We start from the raw sequence: 22,951 nt of genomic DNA on the forward strand, positions 1-22,951 counted from the left end.
GCTGGGTGGGATGTACAGAAACTTAGGAACTTGGTTGGAGAGAATTTATGTAATGAGATTCTGTCCACTCACTGCTGGCTAAGGGAAGGGAAAGATCAACCTATTTAGAATGCCTCTTAAGTCAGGAAAATTCACTACCAAAGCTGCCTGGTCTGTGATCTGAAAGCATCATGTCAAAGTGGACTGGGCTAAATGGATTTGGCACAAAGCCATCCCCATGAAAATTACTGAGGTCCCCGACATAAAAAGGAAAAAAAAAAAAAGGATCCAACTGCAATTGTTACTTCAGCCCTGTTATAGAAACAATGGATCATATTTTGTGCTACAGTGGATTTTCCTCTGTTGTGTGGCAGAAATTTGCTTCTTTGCTGGGATTCAAATTTGATAATATTCATGGTTGGAAATCAATGGTGGAGACTGGAGAAATGGTTTAATAAAGCCCATGATGTGTCTCAGTTAGGAGTTGTAGTGGGTATGCTACCATCTATCATAAGCTGGTGCCTATGGCTTATATATATATATATATATATATATATATATATATATATATATATTATGTATGTATATTATATTTCAAGATTATCTTTACAATGATTGGTAGGAGATGTTAAGTTCGAATGGGAGATAGGCTGGAGACTGTGGAGAGTGTGTGCTTCCGAATTGAAAGCTTACTTGTGGATCAAATGCTGAAGTTGTCCTCCTTCAAGAGAATAAGCAGTGCGGGATGCATACAATTTACAACAGTTAGGTATGAATCCTATTCCCATTAAACCACCTGTTGTTATGGTTTTACACTGGCTAAGGGGCTGTGTCAAATTAAATATCGATGGATCTAGCTTGGGCAATCCAGGTGCCTTGGTGGCTGGCTTTGCTAATTATCATGGTTTCGGTAGGAACATGATGGCTGAGGTAAGACTTATTGGATGGCAGTGTCTGGGATAAGTTGGAACTCAAAAATGGGGAAGTCGAAAATGAATCCAAAATAATGGCAGACTGGTGAAATGGATTTGGAGAAGTTCACTGGGAAGCGAGGGACGATTGAGAAAGGATTCTGCTACTACCAAGATACCTGGTCTCCTCTTTGCGTCATGTTTATAGAGAGGTTAACCAAGTGGCTGATTTGCTTGCAAAAAGGGGTGCCAAAGGTCCAATACTTTTGAGTTGTTACATTACCAAATCCAGGGAGTACAAAAAACCATACGGAAACCAAATCATTTACAACGTAACACTGGGAGTCCTATATAGTTTATCAGTACGTACACTGCCCCTTATTTCTTTTTCAAGCACATCAGCCACTCGGTTAACCTCTCTATAATTTATCAGTACGTACACTGCCCCTTATCAATTGAAGCTTTCCGGACACCACGCGGGAGGGGTTGCCGGATTTGCACAGATCGGATTTCTAACGGGAAAGAAAGGGTCGGAAAAGAAACACCAACGTGATAAATTAATTTTACAATTGAAAAAAAAAATACACAATAAAAACCCATATTAATTGATTGTTGTTTCTAGCTGAAGTTAATTAGATGTAACAACATCCATAAATTCTGAATCATTTCCCATAACCTCCAACGTCTCCGGCGAAAGGCAAGCTTCGATGTCAATGCCTCCTTCTTCCGCCGTAGGAAAAACTGTAACCTTCCCAGGAGTTCTGTTCGCAGCACCGCTTCGCACAGCCACCGGTCTTCCCCATCCGAAGTCATTACCATACACATCGAACCGTGGCGAGCTGCTCGTCGATAAAGCATTACCGGCCACGCTACCCGCTGTAAATAACCTAGGGCTTTCCACCCACGACTCCAAAAAGCTCCTAGCTTTTTCATCTGTGTGCAAAGCAACCATCTTGTTCATTTCCCAAGCTGCATGACCAAGTCCACCTTCAAGTAGATCACCTGCTTTGACGGTCACGGTCCCTCCATGCACTGCATTTCCGAAATAATTTTCAGGCAATGGTGGCTGCAATCTTGTTCTAGCTCCTATTAGCAAGTTGAAAGATACTTTTTGATTTGGGTCTAGGTTTTGGCTACGAATTACAGACCGCCAAAAATGAGTTAAGACTGCTTGTAGAGAGGATACCCGATTGGTCATGCCAATCTCAGCATTGGCCTTTGTTTTCAGTTCTGCAATCTTTTCTTTTGTGAAATGAAAAATTCTTTCTTTCGGCGATAACGGAGTGAAACTATCAGAGAGCTTTTGGGGAGGAATCCGGATTGGACAATCGGTACCATCAAGGAACCAACGTTTGAGAGCTGGAGTTTTGGATATTTGATTAAAACCCCTGGAGATTTCGGACCAAGAATTGAAGAAATGCCAAAAGGACATGCCGTCAGCAACCGCATGGTTAAGGGTGCAACCGATGAAGATGCCATCGACAAGCTCAGTGACTTGCACTCCGAGCAAGGGCTTAGAAGCGCCCTCACAGTTTAGCACTTCGTTGAGTGGGAAAAAGGAGTGGACAAGTCGATCGGGAACGTAGACAGGCTCGAGGATGTCGGCAATCGTAACAACATCATTGGCTGTGGCGTGTACAAACTGTGCTCCAGCGTTGTTGCAATCGATAAAATAGGAGGTGGTGTTGTCGTCGTTTTGGATGGAGACAAGGCGGCCGGCGAGGGGGTTGAAGAAGTCCAGCGTGCGGGAAAGGGAGGTTCTGAGGTGTTGGATTATTGAGCTTTCTGATGAGTACTCTCTGATCTCTTGTGTGGTTTTGGGTTTGTGGAAAAGGAGACCCTTCTGGATGGGTCCTAGTAGAAGGAGTTGGAGATCCCATGGAGTCAACTCAATTCTCTGATGATCATGAGTTGAGCACTCCTTGTGACTCGCCGCTTTGACTGAGCTCGTTGAGATGAGTTGAATGTCCGCCATGTCAGTTTCTCCACAACTGCTCGCTTTTCTCCGTGTGCCTGCGTATTTTGCCGAACTTCAATGGTTGGAATTAATTATTGCCTATATAAAGCAAAGGAAAAACGAAGATGTTATTCAGGTAAAAAGGTTCTTCATCCTGCATGCATTTATGCACACCTTTTCGATCAGTGTTTATCTCTAAAGCGTCTTTATCGGCCGGCGGATTAATAATTTAGGGTAGGTATGGACAATGACATGCAATGAAAATTGAATAAATCTGTTTGCAGTTCCGGACTGCGTGCGCACGCCTTACGTGTCTCTTCACTTAAATGAAAGAAAAACGAAGATGTTATTCAGGTAAAAAGGTTCTTCATCCTGCATGCATTTATGCACACCTTTTCGATCAGTGTTTATCTCTAAAGCGTCTTATCGGCCGGCGAATTAATAATTTAGGGTAGGTATGAACAATGACATGCAATGAAAATTGAATAAATCTGTTTGCAGTTCCGGACTGCGTGCGTACGCCTTACGTGTCTCTTCACTTAATGAAACGAAAGGTTCTTCGAAACGTTTCATTTAAGTGAAGAGAGCTGCTACCTCCTCTATCTCAAAAAATAATTATTCTTCTTTCATCCTTCTCCTCAGAACATGAGAGCTGCTACTCAGTTGCTGTTCCTCTCTCAAATCATACCCTCTATTGCCATTACTGTCGTCCCTTTCCTCAGACCGAGTATGTTGTCGCGAACATAATCCATCGAAGAGCACTGCTCACTGCAAACAGAATGCATCTAATCCACTGGAAAAGCCTCCTATAAGTCATAGGTCTCGTGTGACTTGAGTTGTAATTTTGCCAAAAACCTCAATTTTTTAAAACAACAATCCTCAGTTTCTTAGAGTTGCCATGTTTCAGGACAAAGGATTTGGCCAATTAACAAATATAAAAACCCAAAAGATGTTCATTCCTGGGTTATATTGTATGTGATAGACACAAATCCATTATAGGTAAATTCTCGTAATAAATGGTTTTGGTTCTGGAGTTTGGAATCTTGGATGTAAATGGCACTCAAAGTAAAAGCAAGAGCAACTCGAGCTCTCCATAAAATCAACAGCTTTCATGCCAAAGGGGCCAAAGATGGTTATCGGCAATTTGCTGCTTTCTGTCGATTGGACAGTTTGCTGCTTTCCGTCGTTGAGGCGGTCGTTGGCAGTGGAGTATGTGACTCCGTCGATGGTGGAGGAGGCATCGATGGTGGATGAGATTGGATCGGGAGTGGTCATCAATGGTGGATGAGATTGGGTCGGAGGCACGGCACAGAGGGAAAAAAATTTCCTTCAATTTTCAATTTCTTGGGTTTAGTTAGATTTGGAAACATGGCAAATTTAGTCAATTCAATGATAGAAATGGGGTAAGTTAGTCCATTCATACATTAGGACTACCAATGAGTCCTAAAAGAGGACTAGACGTAGCAGCCCTCATGCAAATTAGACAAATTAGACGTGAATTTTGAGAAATGATTGAAAAAAATTAAATAAGAATATTATAAAAATTAATTTTTTTTGAATTTTTTTTATTTTAAAATTTGAAAAAGTTGTGTTTTATTTGGAAATTTGTGAAAATTGTAATGATTAGATGAAAAAAATTAAAAATTAAAAATTAAAAATTAAAAAGTGTTTGTATTTAAATGATATTTGAGAAAAAAATTATGTAAAGTTTTGAAATGAGATTAGGAGTGATACCCGCATGGTGCAGGTGCGTGGTGCCACACACGCCCCGCACCATGCGGGGAAAGGGTTTTCAATTGCCCCTAGGTGGTGGGGTGGGGTCAAAAATCTCATCCGTCCCACCCTCCGCCCAGGCCAATACTTACCCATTATTCATCGAGTCTAAAAACCAAATTATAATATATTTTAAATTATAAATTAAAATTTATAAATATAAAAAGAATTTAAACTTATTAAAGTTATATTTTGGATTGTCTTAGTCTCCTAGACCAACCTTTATATAGAAGGTTGAGATAGGAGGTTAAGGCAATACAATAGTCATACTTAATTAATGAGAGATTTAATCAAATAACTTGAATACAACTTTAAGTTTTCAATAAATTGTATATATATATACATATACAAATATTTATTTATATAAATATTTAAAATGTATTTTTTTTATATCGTGGAGCGGGGCGGGGTGAGGCCTCACTAGAGTCAACCCACCCCTTGCATGCCCTCGTTGGGCATTCTCTCGCCCCGCTGTCGAGGGGTAGCTCGCTTGCCTATGGAAAGCGGGGTAGTGAAGTGTAGACCTCCACTACCCATTTCTAGATGAGATGAGATGAGATCATCTCATTTCCTAAAGAAGCTTTACTATGAGGTGGAGTTTTTATATTCTTAAAACCTAAGGTCAATTTATATATATTCTTGATGTGTGTGTCTATGTCTAAAACATCTTTTATTGGCTGTCGAAATAATAATTTACTGTCTGATGTCGAAATTTTATATTCCTAAAGCTTAAGGCAAATTTATGGGACTTTAGAGAGTAAATTATTAATTCAACGGCCGATAAAAGATGCTTTAGACATAGATACACAAATCGATTGAGCATATATATATATATAGATATAATAGAAAATTATATACATACAATATTTTTTATAATCATTTACAAAATTCTATTTTAAATGAGAGATATTTTTATAAAATAATTTAAAAAATAACATCATTTTATATAAATATCCTTAATTTAAAATATAACTATATAAAAAGTTGTAAAAAGAATAGTACGTGTATCATTATTGTAATATAATCTATTATTTACCCAACCTCCTTGAAACCATTAAGATCAAGTAATACAGTACAGTCCATTTATTTTTTCTTCGGTTAAGATGAGAATAGAGAAGAAGAGAGATTTTAAGAGTTACATCTTTTGTAGGCATATTTAATAAAAAAATTACATAAAGATCATTATAAAAATTAAATATTTTAATTTCATAATTATAAAAAAATTACTTGATTTGATGATTATGAAAATCAAACCACTTTTCAAGATAATATCAAATGAATTGCAACATAACCTGCAGGAGCGTCCATTTGAAGGTTGTGACTAGCACATGCATTTTTTAGACAAAGAAATTAACCTTGAATACAAATTAAGCGTCTGTATGAGATAAGTTATAATGAAAATTGATTACTTCAAATGCTAGACTAAAGTATTTAATAAGAAGTTAATTAGTAGTGTTTAAATCGCGATTCTGCATAATTTGGATAGTGAGGTATGTATTATTATTCGTAGAATATCTGAAAATATCTCACTATCTAATATTTTAAGAATATCTGATTCCTCCTTAAAATTCTTGTGCCAAGATAGAGTGAGAGGAAGGAGTTTTTACCGGCATTTACTGTTAAATAAATACTGTTGAGAACCCCCAAATGATTGAACTTTAACTTTGCTTTTTTGAGTTTTGTATCAACTCCAAAGACTTCGATGTGACATGGCATGGTCTCGACATCTACATATTCTAGTTGAAATCTTACGACTTTAATTATCAGGGACCTTTTATCCATGCGCTTGTTTTGATATATTATTGTATTTGTATATTATATGGAGCTGTCTGTAAAACACACTGATCTTATTGATGGGATTCTGCCGGCTGGAGCACCTTTGATTAGGATCATGCAAGAATGTTACTGTGCCTAATCCAAGCCCATCATCCAACACTGCAGAAAGCTTTACTGGATCTGTTCATGAGGTCTCAAGATCTGCTTCAACCGTCCAATTGCTGGATTCTTTGCTTGTTTTCTCGAGGAGAGGCTTATTAGTGTATTAGAACATATATTTTGTAGTCAAAACAGGCATACTGCTTCCCTGGCATATTTAGTCGAAGGTCAATAAATGCATGCTAGTGTTTCATAATTTGATTGTAAAGGAAGCGCTTTTCAGATTCTCGTATTCAGGACAAAACGTAAGAGGTAGGACAGAAAGCTGAAAAATACTGTACCGAGAAGTGAGTGGTTCGGGTTCGCAGTTTATCTCCAACTACACTAGTGTGGTGATACTAGCCATTTCATTACTGTCTTTTCTCGTTGCTGTCATGTGAAATTTCTATGTTTAATGCATAAGTGCTCATGATCCGCTGCACTTCCTAGTTAGTTTGCAAAAGGTTCTTCATATTTAACTGGCATTTATGTGAAGGAAAGTCCCCGGGTGATTTTTTCTTTTTTGAAGTTAGCCCTGGGTGATATTGATCATTCTAAAACAAATCAATTTCCATTTGAAAAGTTTTCATAATATTTAGTTGGTTATTAAGAAATTTATATAGAATTTTAGATGTGTTTAATAATTTTTTTAGTTATTAACGTTAAATGAACATTTAAAACATAATTGTTTGAACAATAACTTAATTAAAATATGATTATTAATTAACATATATATATATATATAATCAGTAGAAATACAAAATATGATAAAAACTAATAAAAAAATATTAAATTAATAATAAAATTTATTATTATATAGATATCAGTATATGAATAATTCAGTATGAGAATAGATTTTGAATTGAATAAGACGTTGTTATTGAGATTTGAGAGAATGGCACTTTTGATGATGGGTCAGGCCACGGCAATTATCTAATTGTTACTGCTGAATTTGCAAGTAATATACCTGAAAAAAGATATCTGCAATATTTCCTTTGCTTATTTTATTTAGCGGAAGTTTACATTTTGCATCTTCAAACTATCGCATCCTTTTTGTAATATGTACTCAAACTAACACTTTTGACACATTGCATATATCTTCAAACAATAATTTCTCGTCAAGTCTTTGACATGCCGCAATCTTTGACGGTAGATCGTACTCGAAGACTTTTCGATGAGATTGCGCTGGATGTTGAGATGAGTTGAGAGTTAATTTATAAATAATAATATTTTATAAGTCTTATTGTGATGAGTTTAATTTGTTAATATTGAAATATGGTTCACTTGAAATGTATGAAATAGATTAGAATGAGTTTAATTTTTTTAAAGTATATTAAAAAAATAATGAGTCTCATTAATAATTAGTTTGTAATAAGTTTAAATTAGTTAAACAAACACACATAAACAAGCGCTAGTGTTTCACTTTTTAAATTGAAATGTATGAAATAGATTAGAATGAGTTTAATTTTTTTAAAGTATATTAAAAAAATAATGAGTCTCATTAATAATTAATTTGTAATAAGTTTAAATTAGTTAAACAAACACACATAAACAAGCGCTAGTTTGGATACTGCATTGCGAAAAGATTAACATTTCGGGGTCAAAGTTTATTTTCATACCCATGTTTCCTTGTACGCTATTAACGATTTCTTTCTGTCTTTTATTTTTATTTTTTTCTTACCAGGTCTTAGGTCAGCACGTATTTGAAATAGGGTCTGGTATCGCTTGTGGAGAAATAATTCCATTATGTTACCCGACATCTTTATAATATTATTCTACATTTTCTCTTTTGCTTGTCCAACTTATTTTCTGTCGGGAAAATATGAATAATAAAATATATATATATATATATATATATATAAGTGTGCAAACACTTTATAAATTAGAGAATAAGTAAAATAACAGTGATAAATTGAACCCAATATTGAGATACGTTGTGATTGATGTTTTCCATAAAATAAATTACGTTGTCTCGAAATCTTAACATGTATTAGACTTCTTGACAGTCTATCCTTACGAAACAACGTCGGTTTCTGCTAATCTCATGTTCGGTGCACACAATAGAAGATACTCAAATCTGAAATAAAATAGCTAAAGCTCAAAAAAAAGAAGAGCAAAATGAAGGGAGAAGTGTTAATTTCTCTAATTTTTTAGACAATTTAGAGTGAGTAAATTTGTAGATGAATTTCTTTATTTATAGAGAATGAAATAGCACCTATGAAAAAGCAAAACTAAAATAAAATTTCAATTGTGGAAATAAAGAACTAATATAAAATAAAATGATACTTATGAAAAGTCACAATTAAAATGAAATATTACTTATGAGAAGTTACAACTTTTCAACTGTAGAGAATACATTAAAAATGTTTCGAACTCGTCAAAGTGCATAATCTCTTGTTTAGTGGCCAAGCAGTTAAGGCTCATATCCTCAAAAGATATGAATTGGTTCAAGTCGTTGTGGTACATTTTTATTTAAATCTTAACAACCGACTAAAACATTGAACAATAACAATTGTTCACATGATTTTAATCATTCTAAATTTAAAACCAACACATTCAAGTCCTTCTGCAATGATTTTACTGCATGAATATTTAGAGCACGTATCCATCACAAAAAGGGTAAAATATGCGAGACTGTCTTGGTAGAATAATGATATACAGATTAATGCCTTTAATTGAGTCCTCTACATTTTTATCCTAAGGGAGGGACTAATGGTTAGCAAACCAATGAAGCAGCCGACCGGAACCCCTGTTCCCCAAACATTGATAGATTCAAGTTTCCGACATTTACTTACAAGAAGAAGAAGCCCGCTTTCGGTTACGTGGCGGCAGCTCCACAGAACTACATTCTACAAAGGAACATGAGACATGCATGATCTGTAACATCTACTTATGCTTTAGATTATCGATAAATAATTCAAAGTAAAAAGAAAACGAAAGGTATATATGCAATGCGTGATGAATGTTGACAAGCAATATCTGGTTTGTGATTTGAATGAGAATGAAGCTTAATTAAGAGCAGTACTGAATAATCAAAACCCCTTTGTGGAATGATCAGAGAACTAACCTTTAAATGTGGACATCTTTCTGCAATTGCAAACAAAGAGACGTCTGTTATGAATGTGCCACCAATATTGAGGTGTTGCAAAGCATTGGTTTTGGATATCTGTCGGAAAAATTAAATTATGAGAAAGAGAAAAAATGCATCTGACTACTACAAATCTCTGTTTGGATTGAGAGATGAGATGGAATGAGATTATTTGAGAATAGTGGTGAGATTTGTGAGTTAAAATTTGTGAAATAGTAATGAGATGAGATGAAATCACTCTCAATCCAAACCGGCTACTCAACAAATCTCTGAAAGGATCAATTCTGGGATGATTTAGATAATGAAACAAACAAAGAAATTCGAATTTCAAAGCCACATTAAGATTAAGAAAAATTGTGGAACTACTGATCTATATAGCTCAATGCTAACACTATCGTCACATACCAATTGAAGGACACCTATGTCCGAGATCCCTGTCATACCCCATAAAGATAGGGATGTCAGGTTGCCGACACACTTCGCCAAAGATATTCTGTATAGTCCCTTGTCAGTTATTTGGCAACCCCAACGACTCCTTGAACTGGAAAACCACATAAGATAGATCAAATCGTTCCCCTTTCGATGCAGGTACATGACAATTCCGCTCAACTTATTGCAGAAACATATCAAAGATTTAGCCTTTAAGACGTAATAGCCATGCTTTAAATAACCGAAAAAAAGGGGGGAAAACTTGAATGTTATAAAGGGAATCCGAGAGATCGAGAGTGTACATGTCAAGGTCTTTGAGGCTGTAGGCATGGCGAACGAGGCGGGCGGTGGAGTCATCATCCATCTTCCACCCAGCAAAGCTCAGAGTCTCCCTCCGAGCCAGAGATTGCTTCACCCCACGCTTCCATTTCTTGCACACGCTGCTCGCCCTGAAACAAGAGAGATGTCAGTACATGATAAAAACGATGAGAAATTCAATTTCAGGGTAGAAGAGATATAACATATTTGCTGTAATAGCAACATACTGAGCCAAATCAGTGAAGGAATTGATAAAAACAAATATATAAGAAAGCAGGTCTATGGGTAGCCGATCAATCTCTCCCTCGTCTTCCATCATCCCCGCTCACACAGAGAGAGAGAGAGAGAGAGAGAGAGAAAGAGAGAGAGAGGTTTCACCTGGGATTTCTCTAGCTTATACGTGGTGACAAGATTCTATAGAAAAAAGCTTTCTTTACAAACACGAAAAATATGAAGGATGTGCTCATGTCGTCGACATCGACGCCATTACAAGAATCTACTGTGTCTGTTTGAAAACAAAAAATATACTGTTTGTCAGAGTCAACGTTGTCTTTTCTTTTATTTTTTATCAATTTGGAAAAATCACAGTAATAAAATTAAGTTTTTTAAAAGTTTTTTATTCTTTGTTTTTATATTTTTAATTGTTTTATCACTATGGCGGCGGCATTAGTACTACTTATTAGGAATTTTAAAAAATAGAAAAATATAGGGAATTTAAAATGAATGTTGAACTTAATTTGACACTATTTTAATTATAATATAAAAAAGAGGTTCGCCTCTTCTCACAGATGAATAAATAATGTCTTCATTTTTTATTTTTCCCAAGCAAATCAAAGCTGTATTTACAACAACCACAAGCAGCCATCAACTTGGACCCCAATACAATTAAACACATAATATCCTAATTTGGAACATTGAAATTATATTAATCTTAATTTCTTAGACTAACCTAATGTTATTAAAGCTGCCAACCCAAATAATTAGCCGGACTCTTAAATTTCTTGCTACCATAATAATTATAAATAAATAAATAAATAAAAATATTTGAATTTCAAAAATATATACATTAGCGCCCATTCGTTGGAGTATTATTAATTACTATATTTTTAATGTAAATTAGTGTTTCCAATTCAACGCTGAAACAGGTTAGAATGGAGTCTTAAAATTAATGAGTAAAGTGGACACTTAAATTGTTGCCAAAATGAATAATATAATGAGATAACTCAGTGCTATTTAAGGATTGATTTTATTAGCGTAGCAGCTTAATTGGGAATTTTTAAAAATTGGATATCAATACCAATCATTATGAGCTGCACTTGCTTGCTAAACATTAATCCCTTAGAACTGTATCTGCTCTAAATACTGGCGCCTCTTTTATATGGTATGTCTTTTTATTTTAATGGTATCTATTAATTCATGTTAATCTGGCTTTTTTTTTTTCCCACCATTAAAGCTAATTAAACGTAAATATTAACAGATTTTAGTTACTTAATAAAGAAATCAGCCTCAGAACCATAGATTTGAAGATGCATTTGTAACTAAATTTTTGTTGAACTTATTAATTATGGGTTTTCCTCAGATTTTGTAGTAGTTTTTATTTTACTTTTTTTTGTATGAGGGTTATAATGTTTTTTAACATCTTTCAATTGTGCTTTTGGGCTCATGAGTACTACTATTGAAAATAAATATGTTTACCAATTAATTGGTTAAAAAATGTTTCAAAAATTGGCACTAATTAGAAATGAGGTTAATAATATGAAATTAATCATGTGATTGATTTTGGGCAGTATTGTTTTTATATTTGATACTCCTTAAGATATTGGCCGGCTATTATATATTTGAGTTTTGTAGTAAGACTATTCATACAAGAAAAAAAAAAACAAATGGATCGTGTTTTACTAGAAGAAATATTGATTTACTAAGAGAATTATAACATTTAATATCATTCGTGTTGTATTAACGGGTGACGATTTGATGATATAAGCATGCATGAAACTACATAAATTCAACTTAATTGGATTGTAATCACATTATCTTTAAACTAATATAACGGTCAACGATATTAACAGAATGTGATTACTAATTTAAGATGTCGTTATAATGAATTGAACAACAGTCTATCATGATAACGGAATAACCATCAATTAAAATATCTATAACAGCCAATTAATTATTGGGATGCTTAGTTTATAATAATTCAAACGGTTGATATGATTAGAAACTTTTCTATACATTACATGATTATATAAAAAGTTATATGCTAATTGAGTATTAAAAGAAATGTTATTTTTTACTATTTTCAATTCAAATAAAATCTCAGTGTTTTGTTGAATTAAAACGTCATAATATTGAATATATTCATCAACTCACGAGGCAAAGCAAACGGGTATACATTTTTATTAATTTTTCAAATGGACAAAAAAAATAAGAGGGTAGTCGAGAGAAAAATAAACTAAAACAAGGTTAATTAAGCAGAATAATAATCGCATAAGCGTGTACAGCGTGCGGGAAGGTTTTCAGGCAAATGAAGTTTGAACCACACTCAGATAGGCATGCGGAGGGAGGGAAAGATATCTGGCAGGCGAGCCTACACAGGTTCTAGAAAAATAACGGCGCTGGAGGTCAAGTTCTTTCCATATATGATCTTGGAGAGAGAGAGAGAGAGAGAGGGTCATGCAAGGTGAAGTGACACGAGGCTCCCTGAATGAGGGTCTGGAATTGAATCTACTACGAATTGGTTTGCAGCCACCAAGGGCACCTTGCTACCAAATTTGTCTGCCCCTGAGTGAAATAATGATTCCAGTCTCTCCTTGCAGTTTCAGCATTTCTCCACTCATCATCCCCTATATATTTCCAACTCCTGTCACACTGCCTTCTCACCTTTTACTCAGCAAATTGCTTTCTTTGATCTCAGTTTGTTCTTACAGAGCAGAGAGAAGAGAGCAAGATAGTGTTCTTGTTGCAGCGTCAGCTACAATTCTTGTGTCCGCAATTCTCATTTGGGTATAAGCCTTTCCTATATAGTGTTTGATGGGTAGATGATATTTCGGTGCCCATGTCTATCTCATTTCTTTTTCTCATTTTGATCACTATTTGTGTTTTGATTAAATGGTTTGGAACTGTTTATTATGTTCAGTCAATCTATTCTCCAACTATTTCTTATGGTCTGTTTAAAGTCTATTGACACACAAACCTATAATTTGTCTGTACTTGTGTGCACATATATATATATATATATATTATATATGTATATATGTGGGGTTGAGTATGTGTACTTAGGATTTTTATTTATATATGTTGATTTTTGATGTAGCATGGTTCTTTGCAGATTCTTCTAATGCAAAAGGAGACTTTTTCTATAGTTCTTTTGATCATTATAGAAGCTTGAAAGTTTTGAAAAATTTCTTGAAAAACTTTCTTCATACACACATCAACAGATCTAGGTTCATGCATTTGGATAACTTTCTTGACAAGCATGCATCAATATTTGTGATCTAAATCTTTAAAACTAAATGATTTTTTTTTTTTTTCATTTTGATGTGGTATTGAGTTTGTGATTTTCTTTTATCAATTATTCACAATACCAATTATTCTCTTTTTGGAATTTAGGGTTTATTGTTGAAAACATTGATAGAGGGGTTCCCTTCTTCAATCTCCTCTGTTTGTGCGCGCGCGCGCGCATGTTTCTTTCTTCTAGCATTTTTTATTTCTTCTTAAAACAGTCTCATATAATATCAATTATCAAGCATGTGTCTTGTTGATATCTGCCCTGCATATGCCAGTGGTTTATAACTAGATCTGTGTATCCATTTGTATTCTACATGATTTATATTGCCTTCATGAACAAGATCCCAGTATCCATATTTTCATCTTTTTTTTATTGTTTTGGGTTAGGATTGAAACCAATACCTGGGATGTTGCTCCTTCCATTTGGTTTAAAGAACTTTCTTTGAAGATGTTTTATTTGCTATTAACTAATTTCATGAGTTTCCTTAAGTTTTGTATTAATGTTTGCTTATGCATGCATCTGTCTTTGATCAAGCATTTTTTTTCATCCTATCCACCATTTAGGATTGCATCCTTGAAATTGTCGTGTTGACCTTCATACCTTATCTTTTATTGTGAAGTTTCGTATTTATTGTCTCATGTATCTATGTCCAACATGTTTAAATGATTGCAAGAAAGCCTTTTGTTCTGTTTGTGATTCTTTTTATACAAATGACCTTTATTTGTTTCATCTAGATTGACTCTATGATTATTTGGTTCCATGAATGTCAATAACTGCACTTTTGTGCGTATGTGAATTATTTAGAATGCTTAATGTTTAGTTGACTGCCATTGTTTGATCTTTTTGAACTTTTTATCTGATCTCATCTGATAACAGTTAATTTTCCTTACGAAAAAAGATTACTGACACTAATTGGGGTGGATTGTTTTAACTAAATTCCTTTGAGTTCTTGACCATCTCTGTTTTTGTTATTTTTTTCCATCTTTTTCAATCATTATAAGAATGTGGGTGTGTGATCATGTTTCGACTGAGGACTATGAGTTCAAATTGATACTGCCCAAGTTGTCATAATCTTTTGAAGAAAACTTAAGTTGTTAGTACTTAACAACATCTTCTTGAGCCTGATGGTCATGACATTCTAGATATTTATTGTCTAAATTTATGTCTGTTTTTACCCTATTCAGAACTGACAAAAGCAATTGAGTTTATTTGTGGACTGAACCAGAAGACTGAGAGTATATACATTCTTGTGAATGGTTGAACTAAGTACATCAAGTTGTTGTTAGTGCACAAGCATGAGTCTGTATTTGTGATGACTTGGGAAATTTGTTAGAGATGTTTGTCTTGTGGAAGAGTGAGTTAGCACTGATAAATTAACTCTTTCAAAGTAATTAATATTATTGCTCAACAGATAAAAAAGAAAGAAAGTTATTTTATTGTTCTATGAGTAACCCAGTTATTATTTTATGTTTTGAATGCTTTGTCATTTATACTTATTTTCAAGTTCTGTGTACTTGGGCAATGCCTATTTCATTCGTATTAATAACGTTATTTTTACTCATAAAAAAATAATACTTATTCAAGTAATTAGGACAAACTACTTTAGCTTTTTATTTGAGATCCTTTTGCTTTCTGCTTCTAGAATTCTTTAGTCTATTCAGTCATCTTCATCCAGTTGCACCTGATTATATATTTGCTATTCATTCATTTCTGGTCACAAAAAATAACTAATAAAACAAGTTGACCTGACTACTGCTACTGCGGTTTTGGGGTTAGCAGATTTTTGTAGGGACATGGCATATTGCATGAAAATAATTATTACACTTAAGTTACAATTGTCGTGGCTAGTGTGCCAAGTTTTACTGTTATCAATTACCCTTGTGTTTGCTTTGAATTTATAAAACCTCTTTCGAGATTTTTCTTTATAAATCATTTCTGAAAGTTTAAAGCACTTTCATTGATTCTTCAGATCTTACTGACTCGTTTTTTCCATTTATCTAGCAATGAAATAATTCCAGTGTCTTTCCTTATTAATTTAATTCAATGAGTTAGGACTGACACAGCTGAAGTTTGGAAGAAATTGTAGGTCAAATGGCATATTATGGTTGTTATTGATGGAACTGAATAAAATCAGTTCAAAGTACTTTAGTCACCAAATAGCATGCCACCTTTCTTCAACTCATCGTTCCTTTCATTTTATATTATACTTTTACTTGAAGTCTAAGGTCCTAGACTTTACTTGGCACATTTAGGTAATATAGTCTTTAGCACTGGATGGAGAGTACTTAATTTTTTCCCCTTGTTTCCAATTTTGGTGAAATGGCAGCGGGAGTATAGCCAGTGGGGGCACCTGACAGTTCAACACATTTTGGTAAAATTTAAGTTATGAACAGAGCACTGAAGTTAGTGACTATTAATAGTTCCAATTTTTATAGGGTGAATATCTGCAAGAAACATTTTTTTTTTTGGTTGATTGAGAAAATTATTTGAAATTTTGTTATTTTTTAAAAATAAGATTCTAACAAAATTATTTCATTTTAAAATAAAAACAGAGCTACATGCTTATAAGGGTAACAAATGGTGTGTTATACCCCGGCATGATTAGGATATTCTTAATATTTCCTTTCTTTTTCTGAACCATCATTTTCTTGTTTCAAACTCATGATATTCTTATTATTTCCGTAAAATTTCATATTCATGTTGTACTTTCCATTCCCAAAACTCTCTTTTAATGTTATAGATGTATGCCACATAAGTTTTGCTATTCTATATTTACCTTGTTAATTCAATTGGACACTTTGATATATCTTCTTTTTTACTAGTAGCTGATGGTTTTTATTATTTTTTCTTTATTGGTAACTATGACTTTTATGCACTGAAGGAGCATTGAGTACATTTAGCATATATATATATATATATATTTTTTTTTTTCTGTGAGTACATTTAGCTAAATTTGTTTGATTGTTCCTTGTCTTTCCTTCTTGTATACCTGAACTCAACATTAACAAGATATTTTTATATGTGCTTTGAGCTATAAAATCACTGTTGGACATGCATAGTAGCACACAAAATATGTTTTTGCATGAGAACTTAAAGATTGAGTTGTAAATTGATTGTTTAAAAAAATGTTTGTCAGATCACTGTTACAGATAAAGAATGAGGGGAAGGGTAGGGCAAGCAGAGATGCACTTTGAAGGTTTCCTTAACTGTTGCATATTTCTTAGAGGAAGGATGTGTATTATTGTCAGCAATTCCTGCTATGATTCGAGAGTAAATTGCAGGAAAGGTTGAAATTGAGAAATGATGTGCATCTAAAATTAGTTCAGCTATGGATTACAGAACATTTTCTCAAATGACAAAAGATGAAATAAGATATCATTTAAATAAATGAATATGGAAATACTCAAAAGTGTTGTGGTAAGCAGTAGAAATTCGATTAAACTGGATAGATGTCACTTTCTGAGTGTTCTCTTCAACTTTTTTTGTTTCATACCAAGTCCAATGCAAAAACTTCTGCTGCTCACATTTTACATTGTAATCTTTTCATTTGTAGATAGCTTGGCAGACATGAAATTGTTGAGTCAAATTATTCCAGATCTTATTTTATAACAAGTGATGTGATTTCAGGTCTGCGAAGACAACCTTCTTGGCCAAAATGAACAGTCAAGGCAGCTCCTCCAACTCATTTCCTGAGATCTTTATGGCTGACCATGGGAACCACGGGATCCATGGGAATGATGTCAACAATCTTGGGTTTGTTCAGAGTAATGTTAATCCAATGGAGTCTGCTGTTCGTGATAGCCCTACAGTTATAAACTGGATGGGCCCATATAGTTCCAGCATGATTAACCATAACCAAGTTAATCCTCAGGAGTTATTTGGTGGGCACAGATGGCTTTCTTCCATTGGTGCTGCTGGTGGAAGTGGTCAAGGATTTCAAGTGAGCCGTTCTGGGACAAATGTTGCTACTTTTGAGGAGGGTAGCACATCCTTCTTGCAAGGTACCAGTTCTCATGCTCACCATCAGAACATAGACCTCAATTCATTGCTTGAGAACAGTGATGGTGAAGCCAATCAGGATATGGGGCAGGTTTAAGCTTGTCTCTATTTAATCCTGATGGACTAGAAGCTCATCAAAATCAACAGTCCGGCACTTCTTCTGTACCAGTCGTGATATCTTCTGGAGTTGCAGGATATGTGCTGGAGGAAAACAACAGCAGGGAGGATCTTTCATCGGATGGTAGGCGGGTATCCTGCAAAAGAAGAGCACCTGAAGATGTTCCTGGGCTACTGTATTTGGGTGAAAGCTCAAGATATGCTCAGGAATCTGGAAATCTTGAATGGCGTGCTCTTTCTGCTCAGGAAAATGCCAATGCCAACTTGAACCTATCAAGTCCTTCAAGTATTCCTCCAAATGCTGGTCATCCTGAACGGTTGGAGGATGGAATTGGCATTTCTATGACGGGAGCACTTTCTGGCATGCTCCAAACTTCAAGTGGGGCAGGACAAGAAGAAGGATCCCAGAGGAATATTCGGGTAAGGAGATCTGCAGATCCACAAGATTTTGTACCACCTAGTATATGCTCGAGTGGGACCAGCAGAGATTCTTATCCACAGCCAGACAGTCTACCAGCCGTGTTTTCTCCATTTGATAGCTTTCCAAACCCAAGCTCAGCAGCACCATTACCAGTTGATGGAACTAATCCGGTGCATTCTTTTGCACATGTTCCCAACTCTTTGCAAAATCTTCAGTCTTCACCCTGGTATGATTTGACTATTCCACCTGTGTATGCTGTCAATGGTGGCAGCACTTTTCAGCAACAAGGTAATTCAATGAGCATACCAAGGAACACCCTGCTGGCTCCTGAAACTGAACCCCAAGGTAATTCAATGAGCATACCAAGGAACACCCTGCTGGCTCCTGAAACTGAAAGGGGTTATGTGGCAGAGTATCCAACAGCCTATCACCTGTTCAATGGGCATTCCAACTCTCCAGGAAACATTGCTTCTAGCTCACAAAATGGCACTCTTTCAGGTGTTCATTTCCCATATGCTCGTACTCGAGTTCCTGAACACAACATGACTGAACAGTACAGGCAGAGGTTTTCAGATAGTGTCAACCGTTTTATGGTTGAATCTACTGGTTTTGAGTGTAGAGAGCTGGGTATTTACTGCCCACTACATTCAAGGACTTCTGCAGCAGCTCGAGAAATGGATCTTTCAGTTAGAAGTGATGTAATACCTGTTCAGATCCATCAGGCATATGGATGGACGACAGGAACTGAGAGACAAGCTGGTGGTTATTCTGAAAACCCCTTTGCATTAGAGTTCGTTGGTGCTGCTCAAAGGACAAGGAGATTGGTATCTGAGGTATGCCCAAAATATTTTATCTTTTGGCCCACATTTTTTTCAACACTTTCTGCCCACTTGTGTGCATGAATTTATCAGTTTAGGCAATGTGTTCAAATTATGATTCAGTGAGCACAACCCAATCATAATTTCTTTCTCGTGTTTGATTGTTTGGGAAGCACAAACTTTGCCACAATGAGTAATTTTTAAAAAATTTTTAAGGAACTGAAAATGTAATGCAAATGGGAAAAGGGGGAAGAAGCTTTTGCACCCCTATAGGATAAAGAAACCCACTAAGTTCACCAGCCACCACCATTGTTGAACCCACTGCCTCTTAATCTGAAGGGAGGAGGGGGGGGGGGGGGGGGGGGGGGGGGGGGGGGGGGGGGAATACTATTTTGCTTTATAGGCCATTGAGAAGGATCTCCAATATGGTTTATTGGAGGATCCCAAAGTTATAAATTTATAGGCCATCGAGAAGGATCTCCAATATGGTTTATTGGAGGATCCGAAATTGATAAATTATAAAGTACTAGGAAGTCAAATCAAGGGAAAGAAAAATGGAAAACTGATCATAACAAGGGTGGAGTCCTACCACAATCTTCTCAAGTTTAGAAAAGAATCACTCCATCTGATTCTGAAGCCAAAGGCTCTGTGGATGCCTGCTGCCAAAGGAGAAGAGGCTCACTTCTGTAAGAGTCTACAGAAAGAACTTTAACGAAAACTTCACATTCCACCACAACTTCAAGGCAATAGGGAGAGTGGCCTTTTATAGGAGGCAGGAAAACCTAGCTTGCCAACCAACATTCCTTACATACTAGGGAATATTCTGAGCATCTATGGAGAAGATTTTCTTCGTTGGGGCATCCTTTTAGGGGGAAAGCTTTAAATGAATTTTCTTTTTGAAAAAAGGCCTTATTTGGTATAATTATAAATCTCACACAGAAGGTAAAGCCATTGTCCAAGCAATGGGATAGCTTGTGTTACATTCTACTTCATAGTGACTGTATCAAGAATTTTCAGCCTTTAATGGCTGTCTAAGACATATTTGCTTCTGTTTTCAGTATGTGCTGGTTATATGTTGTCTCTGACTTAGCTAAGAAATAGGGTACTTGCTACGGTGTTGGTAAAAGCATGCTTAAGTGCAAAGTGCCAAGGCTGAAGCATTTCAGACACCAAATGCGAAGCGCATTTACAAAACCGCACTTTTTTGTGTTTATGTGGTCACTTAAAGCGCAGAAAAGCATACTTTTTTACTTTTTAAAGAAAAAATTATAAAAATCAACTCAAGACCTGAAAATTGATGTAATCAAATATTCTCATAAGTGATGTACATGCTTTGAACATGATTTAATTGTCCAAGTTGGCCCCCAGATGAATTGATATTTGATTGCTTATATTAGCATAGAAGTCAATAGCTACAACTCTCGAACATTTTTGGCATAATTGATTGAGTCGTCTGCTTAAATTTTGATTATGGCTATCAAAATAGATGTGTATATTTAGTAAGGCACAAGCTAATTATATGAAACTTACGTTTAAGTTTTATATAATTAGTTTATTGCTTTATTTTTTTATTGCATAGTACTCTAATAAATTGATTTAATAGGCTAAATACATTACCATTTTCTCTTTTTAAACTCTACTAATTATAAAAAGTTACCATCTCTGCAGAATTTTGTGCAGGAAAGACTGTCTTTGCAGTTTATTTTCATATCAAATTGATATTTTAATTCAGGATTGGGTAGCTAGTTTTATCTTCTTTTCGATCGTTAAAGAAATTTCATCTGACAAATACCATACTTTCCACCAGCATTTTTCTTGCTGTTTTGATAATCTAATTTGTGCTTACTCTTACATGTGACTTTGGAAATATCTTTTAAGTATCTGGTCAGTAATAAGATAAAATATATGCTTGTGAATAGATCATGTACTGTGCAATCACATTTTTGCGTACTATCACTTAATCAGATGTTTTAAGTCCCTTATCTTTTACATAATAGGTCCGAAATGTCATGGCACTTCTCCGTATGGGTGGTAGCTTATGGTTTGAGGTACGTTTTAGCTTGATCTTTGCATGTTGCTTTGGATTTCCATCTCTGCTGTTATAGGCTAAACATCTTTGTATATTTCATTTTAGTAATCCTGAAATCGTTAGCAGTCGTAAAATATAGCAGAACTTGATGGGAAAGTTGTCATACCTGTACATGTCCTTTAATAATTATTAGCTTAAGGTATTGCAAAAAGGGGTTCAACTGTACAAAATGATCCCCATTTTGCTTCAAATCCCATCAAAATCTTATAGATGATTTGCACTGATTTGGTGTTCCAGGATGTTATGGTTATTGATCAGTCAATTTTGTATGGTGTACCTGAGGAGGAGGATGACATGAATGAAGACATGCGCCTTGATGTCGATAACATGTCTTATGAGGTAACACTACAAAAAACATCAGGATGTTGCATGCTTAACATATTTTTAAGTGCTTTCTTTCACGTTCTTTACAAGAATAGTACTTCCTACTTACTAGCCTAAATGTATGTTAATGTAAAGTATTTTGCCCACCATTTAATTCTGGTCATTCATTTTGAAAAAACTGTTTGAGAATTACAATATTGTGCTCTAGGAATTACTTGATCTGGAAGAGCACATTGGGAGTGTGTCCACTGGATTGAGTGAAGAAGCTATTGTGGCAAATTTGAGGCGGCAGACATATGACTCACTCACGTTAGGATCTCCAGCGGTGAATGAATCATGCTGCATTTGTCAGGTAAAAGCCATCCTATTTCTCTTCCTTCCAAGGTCTGCTACAATGTAGAAAACCATTTGACAGTGCTGTCCATGAAGTAGATATCAAAACTTGATTTGTAAATTTAAATATCAGAGTTTTCCTCGTCTGTTATTAAAGTAGCCTGACTGTGGCTTTGTTAGATTTTAGTGAACCAAGATTCTTCCATGCAGCTGTTCACTCTACCTTAGTTATAGTTTGTTTGTTTGAGCTGTTCTTTGCATCCATCCACTTTTGGAAACATTGTGCAGGAGGAATATGTTAATGGAGATGACCTCGGGAATCTGGATTGTGGGCATGGCTTTCACTTCGACTGTATAAAACAGTGGCTAGTGCAGAAGAACTCCTGTCCCATTTGCAAGATGAGGGCCCTGGCTGTTAGGGACGGAGGTAATTAGTTTCAGGGCTCCTTTGCCAGACTTTCGATGAAGCAATAAAAGTGCTTTCCTGCCCTTGGGATCACATTCTTGAGTATCTCCATAGAAATGATCCTTTTCTGTCGTTTTACTTGACAGTTTTTTGCAGTTTCTCAATAAGCAGCTTCATGGATGAACCTCCGCCATGGAAAATTAGGAAATTTTGACTTTAGAAAATGGAAACATTTAATGTTAAGGATGCTTTGTTGGTTATTATGTTATCTCTGCTGGAATGAAAGCCAGTTTTAAAGTTTTGATCTTGCTAAGCTTGCTTTTTGGCAAAATTATTTACTTTTGCTGTTTTAATGTTGTGATGAGGTTAATTAATATTTATTGGGTTGGTATATTGAATGTTATTAATGCTGGTGTCACTATTGACATAATTGACCATTTGCCTTGGTTGATTACTGTTTCTGGTATTCTCCTTACACATTAATATTAACAATGCTCTCCTGTATTCGAAACCGAGCCAGACCAGAACTGGACTTCCTCGTTCAGTTCTATGTCTCATGGCCATGAC

General features: G+C 35.3%; 3 protein-coding genes across 4 annotated transcripts; 1 reads left to right on the top strand and 2 right to left on the bottom strand.

Moving 5' to 3' along the window:
- Positions 1–1,518: 1,518 nt before the first annotated feature.
- On the bottom strand, positions 1,519–2,963 carry LOC121246492 (uncharacterized acetyltransferase At3g50280-like). The gene has a single exon (XM_041144668.1). It carries the CDS (start codon positions 2,863–2,865, stop codon positions 1,519–1,521), a length of 1,347 nt encoding a protein of 448 aa, XP_041000602.1. The 5' UTR covers positions 2,866–2,963.
- A 6,013-nt stretch (positions 2,964–8,976) lies between these two features.
- On the bottom strand, positions 8,977–10,787 carry LOC121245782 (F-box protein At5g67140-like). 2 transcript variants are annotated; one of them, XM_041143646.1, is made up of 6 exons: positions 10,597–10,787; positions 10,354–10,500; positions 10,028–10,163; positions 9,602–9,700; positions 9,211–9,383; positions 8,977–9,176 (listed from the first exon to the last, which is right to left on the bottom strand). In XM_041143646.1, exons 1-5 carry the CDS (start codon positions 10,686–10,688, stop codon positions 9,219–9,221), a joined length of 639 nt encoding a protein of 212 aa, XP_040999580.1. In that variant the 5' UTR covers positions 10,689–10,787; the 3' UTR covers positions 8,977–9,176; positions 9,211–9,218. The 2 variants fall into 2 exon arrangements, with proteins under 2 accessions (XP_040999580.1, XP_040999581.1); XM_041143647.1 differs by lacking the exon at positions 8,977–9,176 and having other exon boundaries at positions 9,274–9,411; positions 10,597–10,747.
- Positions 10,788–17,532: 6,745 nt separating this feature from the next.
- On the top strand, positions 17,533–22,723 carry LOC121246498 (E3 ubiquitin-protein ligase MBR2-like). Its single transcript, XM_041144673.1, has 8 exons — positions 17,533–17,873; positions 17,948–18,702; positions 18,760–19,247; positions 21,230–21,280; positions 21,559–21,660; positions 21,854–21,997; positions 22,267–22,405; positions 22,531–22,723. The coding sequence occupies exons 1-8, from the start codon at positions 17,533–17,535 to the stop codon at positions 22,596–22,598; spliced, it is 2,088 nt and encodes a 695-aa protein (XP_041000607.1). The 3' UTR covers positions 22,599–22,723.
- The last annotated feature ends 228 nt before the right edge of the window (positions 22,724–22,951 follow it).

The sequence above is a fragment of the Juglans microcarpa x Juglans regia genome, chromosome 1S, assembly GCF_004785595.1.
Source record: "Juglans microcarpa x Juglans regia isolate MS1-56 chromosome 1S, Jm3101_v1.0, whole genome shotgun sequence".
In the NCBI taxonomy this organism is placed as follows: Eukaryota; Viridiplantae; Streptophyta; class Magnoliopsida; order Fagales; family Juglandaceae; genus Juglans; species Juglans microcarpa x Juglans regia.

Coding starts and splice junctions, on each gene's coding strand:
- LOC121245782 (XM_041143646.1), bottom strand. CDS start 10,688: ATGATGGAAGACGAGGGAGAGATTGATCGGCTACCCATAGACCTGCTT. Junction 10,164..10,353: donor AGCCTCAAAGACCTTGACAT/GTACACTCTCGA, acceptor GTGGTTTTCCAG/TTCAAGGAGTCGTTGGGGTT. Junction 9,701..10,027: donor ACATAGGTGTCCTTCAATTG/GTATGTGACGAT, acceptor TTTTTCCGACAG/ATATCCAAAACCAATGCTTT.
- LOC121246498 (XM_041144673.1), top strand. CDS start 17,533: ATGAACAGTCAAGGCAGCTCCTCCAACTCATTTCCTGAGATCTTTATG. Junction 18,703..18,759: donor CAGCACTTTTCAGCAACAAG/GTAATTCAATGA, acceptor CTGAACCCCAAG/GTAATTCAATGAGCATACCA. Junction 21,998..22,266: donor AATCATGCTGCATTTGTCAG/GTAAAAGCCATC, acceptor AACATTGTGCAG/GAGGAATATGTTAATGGAGA.
- LOC121246492 (XM_041144668.1), bottom strand. CDS start 2,865: ATGGCGGACATTCAACTCATCTCAACGAGCTCAGTCAAAGCGGCGAGT.